The sequence below is a fragment of the Scyliorhinus canicula genome, chromosome 13, assembly GCF_902713615.1.
Source record: "Scyliorhinus canicula chromosome 13, sScyCan1.1, whole genome shotgun sequence".
Taxonomy (NCBI): domain Eukaryota; kingdom Metazoa; phylum Chordata; class Chondrichthyes; order Carcharhiniformes; family Scyliorhinidae; genus Scyliorhinus; species Scyliorhinus canicula.
Genome location: NC_052158.1, coordinates 32,203,971 through 32,210,280, shown reverse-complemented (window position 1 = coordinate 32,210,280; position 6,310 = coordinate 32,203,971). Strand labels below are relative to the sequence as shown.

The 6,310-nt window shown below is 44.5% G+C and overlaps 1 protein-coding gene across 1 annotated transcript; it reads left to right on the top strand.

Annotated features, from left to right (window-relative positions):
- Positions 1 to 439: 439 nt before the first annotated feature.
- LOC119975541 (muscarinic acetylcholine receptor M2-like) lies at positions 440 to 1,849 on the top strand. The gene has a single exon (XM_038815332.1). The coding sequence runs from the start codon at positions 440 to 442 to the stop codon at positions 1,847 to 1,849; it is 1,410 nt and encodes a 469-aa protein (XP_038671260.1).
- Positions 1,850 to 6,310: the final 4,461 nt, after the last annotated feature.

Below are 6,310 nucleotides of genomic sequence, written 5' to 3'. Positions count from 1 at the left end.
TCTAACATCACTTCCCGAGTAGACCTGGATGTTATGGGCTTACAGGAATTTGTGACCTTGAGACATGAACATAAAGGAAATACAGGGGTCAAACCTTTCTTCCATGAACAGGTGAACATTTGCAGAGCTCGCAGGTGATTGGATCAATGGATTTAACACATTGAGAGACATCTCTGCAATGTCGCTCATCAACATCTTCATTCAGTTCGACAGAAGTAATTAACTATTAGTTCATAATCAATTGTACAGGAAACGGCCCATGAAATAATTCCTAATTAAAACAGAGTCCCTCCTGCCAAAGATATTGAAGGTCTTGCCGGCAGAACGTCAATGAGGTACCAGTTGTCCTTTAACTTCATCTGAAATCTGTTTCCTAATCAATTTTTCTTTTAGTTTCTACACTTATGCCTCATCAGTGCTAACTACACATCAGATGGGAATGGCGGCTAACTCGACACAGACAGGTCAATCTCTCAGCAATCCAACAGACCTGGTTGTCACTGAAACAGGGAGTCCTTATAAAACAGTCGAGCTGGTCTTCGCTGTGATTGTGACAGGATCTTTGAGCGTGTTGACAATTATTGGAAACATCCTGGTCATTGTTTCTATCAAAGTAAACAGACAATTGCAAACTATTAACAATTACTTTATCTTTAGCTTGGCCTGTGCTGATTTGATTGTCGGTGTGTCCATGAATCTATTCACCATTTACACTCTGATTGGCTACTGGCCTTTGGGCCCGGTGGTATGTGACTTGTGGCTTGCTCTAGATTATGTTGTCAGTAATGCCTCGTCCATGAGCCTCCTGGTCATCAGCTTTGACCGCTACTTCTGCGTGACAAAGCCCCTCAGCTACCCCGTGAGGAGAACAGCAAAAATGGCAGGATTGATGATTGCTGCTGTTTGGGTGGTGTCGTTTATCCTGTGGGCTCCTGCCATTCTCTTCTGGCAGTTCATCGTAGGGGAGCGGACAGTCGGCGAGGGCGAGTGTCATATACAGTTTTTCTCAAATCCAGTTGTCACTTTTGGCACTGCCATAGGTGCCTTCTACCTCCCTGTGTTCATCATGATGATTTTATACGTGAAAATATCTCGTGCCAGCAAAAGTCGAATAATGGAAGATAAAAAGGAGTCCGAATCGAGCAAGAGGACCGTTTCTCATCGTGCAGCGAAGGGCAAAATAATGGAGCCGAATAATAACAACTTTTCAAATGCTCCTGATGGCTTACCAGAGGTCAAGATGCAAAAGAGCAAAATGACTGGAGAAATAATAAGTGATAATTGTGGCCAAGGAGAGGAGCTCGTCATTGAGTCAACTTCCCCCAGTGGGGCCCAATCAAAGCAGAAGAAACAATTGGTGATACAGGAGAGCACATCCACTACTCCAACCTGTTTCAGGATGGACAACTCCAAACTCTCCTGCTTGAAAATAGTCAGCAAGTTTAAAAAGAATAACCACTGTGACACCACAACAAGAATGGTGCCAGTTATCGCCAGTAAGGGTGGGAATGATGGAGAGATCAGGGTAGACAATAAGATCATTACAGTGACTGATATCCCAGCTAAGAAAAAGAAGGGAACTGTATCCCGAGAGCAGAAGGTGACACAGACCGTTCTGGCTATTCTGCTGGCGTTTATCATCACTTGGAGCCCATACAATGTCCTCGTTCTCATCGACACCTTCTGCTCAGCCTGTGTCCCCAACACGGTCTGGATTATTGGATATTGGATATTTTACATTAACAGCACCGTCAACCCAGCCTGCTATGCGCTGTGCAATCCAACATTCAAGAAAACTTTCAAGCGTCTCCTCCTGTGTCAGTACAAGAATATCAGTGCAACGAGATAGAAACAGCTACGCATACAACCTCGTCAACATGTTACACGTGCTTAGGAGGGTGACTTTCATACTTTAACATCCAAACTATATGTAATTAATACTAAATAAAAGCAAATTACTGCGGATGGTGGAATCTGAAACCAGAGAAAATGCTGGAAAATCTCAGCAGCTCTGGCAGCATCTGTAGGGAGAGAAAAGAGCTAACGTTTCGAGTCCAGGTGACCCTTAGATAAAGGGTCATCTGCCCTCAAAACGTTAGCTCTTTGCTCTCCCTACAGGTGCTGCCAGGCCTGCTGAGAATTTCCAGCATTTTCTCTATATGTAATTAACGTCCATTGTGGGTGACACAGTGGTTAGCACTGCTGCCTCATGGAGCTGAGGACCCGGGTTCGATCCCGGCCCCAGGTCACTGTCCGTGTGGAGTTTGCACATTCTACCCTTGTCTGCGTGGATCAACCCAAAAAGGTGCGCAGGGTAGGTGGATTGGCCATGCTAAATTGCCCCTTAATTGGAAAAAAAAAAGAATTGGGTACACTAAATTTATTTTCAAAGCATGTCCATTGTGTTGGATCATGGGTCAATTTAACATCTATGACATGTAACACTGAGAGAACATCTGAATCAAATCCAATACATGTGTAATGTCGGTAAGAAACAAAGCATGAGCTGATTATCAGAATGTATTTATGGGTGAACTGGACAATGGATATCCCCTAAGCTTAAGCATCATAGAATATCGAATAAACACATTTGATGAGGAATGTTCACTTTATACACTTTTACCCAATATATGATATATTAATGGCCTCCTGACAGTTCCATCTCTGGAGGCCCGGTTAGATGGATAGTGTGTGAATCAGGTTAATGTCAGCAGCATTGGGTACAATTCAGGATGAGGCAGGCTTAGGAACCTTTTCCTACTCCTACCCATCTTTAAGACAGAGATAGATCGGTTCTTGATTAACAAGGTGATAAGGGGTTATAGGGAGAAGGCAGGAGAATGGGGATGAGAATAATATCAGCCATGATTGAATGGCAGAGCAGACGTGATGGGCCGATCGGCCTAATTCTGCTCCTATGTCTTATGGTTAAAAAAACACACACACATGCCTCATGATTCAGCGAATAATAGCCAAGGGGCTATTTTGGGGAGAGAACTGAAGATGAAATGTAGCATAACATAACAGGTGTCCTCGTATCACACAATGCACATGGTGTTTCTAGACTGAATACCCTCTGCACTGTCCAGCCCCCCTCATGATTTAGAATATCTCTATCAAATCTCTTCTTGCCTTCTTTCCTAGGAGAACTGTCCTAATCTCTCTGATCCATCCTCATAACTGAAATTTCTCACGTCTGGAGCCATTCTTGCAAACCTCTTCTGCACTCGCTCCAATGCGTTCATAACCTTTCTATAGTATGGTGCACAATATTCCAGCTGAAGTCCAATGAATGTCAATTCAACATAACCTCCCTGCTCTTGTACTCTATGCCCATATTTACAAAGCCCGGAATACTGTATGCGCTATTAACTGTTCTCTGTGACTCTCCTGCCTCCTTCAATAATCTTTGCACATAGATACCCAGGCCCATTTGCTCCGACAAAACTTTAAGAATTTTATCCCTTATTTTACAATGTCTTATAAGAGATAGGGTTTATAATCATCTTGAAAAGAACAAGTTGATTAGCGATAGTCAACACGGTTTTGTGAAGGGTAGGTCATGCCTCACAAACCTTATTGAGTTTTTTGAGAAGGTGACCAAACAGGTGGATCAGGGTAAAGCGGTTGATGTGGTGTATATGGATTTCAGTAAGGCGTTTGATAAGGTTCCCCACGGTAGGCTATTGCAGAAAATAAGGAAGTATGGGATTGAAGGTGATTTAGCGGTTTGGATCAGTAATTGGCTAGCTGAAAGAAGACAGAGGGTGGTGGTTGATTTAAATGTTCATCCTGGAGTTCAGTTACTAGTGGTGTACTGCAAGGATCTGTTTTGGGGCCACTGCTGTTTGTCATTTTTATAAATGACCTGGAAGAGGGTGTAGAAGGATGGGTTAGTAAATTTGCAGATGAAGGTCAGTGGAGTTGTGGATAGTGCTGAAGGATGTTATAGGATACAGAGGGACATAGATATGCTGCAGAGCTGGGCTGAGAAGTGGCAGATGGAGTTTAATGCGGAAAAGTGTGAGATGGTTCACTTTGGAAGGAGTAACAGGAATGCAGAGTACTGGGCTAATGGCAAGATTCTTGGTAGTGTAGATGAACAGAGAGATCTCGGCATCCAGGTACATAAATCCCTGAAAGTTGCCACCCAGGTTAATAGGGCTGTTAAGAAGGCATATGGTGTGCTAGCCTTTATCAGCAGGGGGATTGAGTTTCGGAGCCACAAGGTCATGCTGCAGCTGTACATAACTCTGGTGCGGCCGCACCTGGAGTACTGTATGCAGTTCTGGTCACCACATTATAGGAAGGATGTGGAAGCTTTGGAAAGGGTTCAGAGGAGATTTACTAGGATGTTGCCTGGTATGGAGGGAACGTCTTACGAGGAAAGGCTCAGGGACTTGAGGTTGTTTTCGTTAGAGAGGAGAAGGCTGAGAGGTGACTTAATAGAGACATATAAGATAGTCAGAGGGTTAGATAGGGTGGACAGTGAGAGTCTTTTCCTCGGATGGTGATGACCAACACGAGGGGACATAGCTTTAAATTGAGGGGTGAAAGATATAGGACAGATGTCAGAGGCAGTTTCTTTACTCAGAGAGTAGTAGGGGTGTGGAACGCCCTGCCTGCAACAGTAGTAGACTCGCCAACTTTAAGGGCATTTAAGTGGTCACTGGATAGACATATGGATGAAAATGGAATAGTGTAGGTCAGATAGGCTTCAGATGGTTTCACAGGTCGACGCAACATCGAGGGCCGAAGGGCCCGTACTGCGCTGTAGTGTTCTATGTTCTATGTTCTATGTCTCTCCAAGTTCTTCGTACCAAAATGCATCACCTCAGATTTCTCGACATTGAACATCATCTGCCACCCATCTGCCCACTCCATCAACTTATCAATGTCTTTTTGAGGTTCTGCACTGTCCTCTTCACAATTTACGACATCCAAGTTTCGTATGATCTACAAACATTCTCATTGCTCCCTGCACACCAAGATCTGGATCATTAATATATATTGGCAAAAGCAATGGTCCCTGGGAACACCACTACAAACTTTACTCCAGCCTGAAAATATCCATTGACCATTACTCTCCATTTTCCATTATTTGGCCAGTTTTATGTTCCCTTTTATTCCATCAGCTATAACTTTTCTCACAAATCTGCTGAGTGGCACTGTGCAGAATGCCTTCTGAAAGTTTATGTACATCACATCAACAGCATTGCCCTCATGGACCATTTCTGTTCCCTCTTCAAAAAACTCCAGAAAGTTAGTGGAACACAGGGTCCCCTTCATAGAATTTACCATGCAGAAGGAGGCCATTCAGCCCATCGAGTCTGCACTGGCTCTTGGAAAGAGCACCCTACCCAAGGTCAACACCTCCACCCTATCCCCATAACCCAGTAACCCCACCCAACACTAAGGGCAATTTTGGACACGAAGGGCAATTTATCATGGCCAATCCACCTAACCTGCACATCCTTGGACTGTGGGAGGAAACCAGAGCACCCGCAGGAAATCCACGCACACACGGGAAGCATGTGCAGACTCCGCACAGTGACCCAAGCCGGAATCGAACCTGGGACCCTGGAGCTGTGAAGCAATTGTGCTATCCACAATGCTACCGTGCTGCCCTTAAGAACAAATTAATCTACACCCCATCATTCCACCGTAATCCATGTACCTATCCAATAGCCGCATGAAGGTCCCTAATGTTTCCGACTCAACTACTTCCACAAGCAGTGCATTCCATGCTCCCACTACTCTGTGAGTAAAGAACCTACCTCTGACATCCCCCCTATATCTTCCACCATTCATCTTAAATTTGTGTTCCCTTGTAATGGTTTCTTCCACCCGGGGAAGAAGTCTCTGACTGTCTACTCTATCTATTCCCCTGATCATCTCGTAAACCTCTATCAAGTCGCCCCTCATCCTTCTCCGTTCTAATGAGAAAAGGCCTAGCACCCTCAACCTTTCCTCGTATGACCTACTCTCCATTCCAGGCAACATCCTTGTAAATCTCCTTTGCACCTTATCCAAAGCTTCCACATCCTTTCTAAAATGAGGTGACCAGAACTGCACACAGTACTCCAAATGTGGCCTTACCAAGGTTTTGTACAGCTGCATCATCACCTCACGGCTCTGAAATTCAATCCCTCTGCTAATGAACGCTAGCACACCATAGGCCTTCTTCACAGCTCTATCCACTTGAGTGGCAACTTTCAAAGATCTATGAACATAGACCCAAGATCTCTCTGCTCCTCCACATTGCCAAGTACCCTACCGTTAACCCTGTATTCCGCATTCATATCTGTCC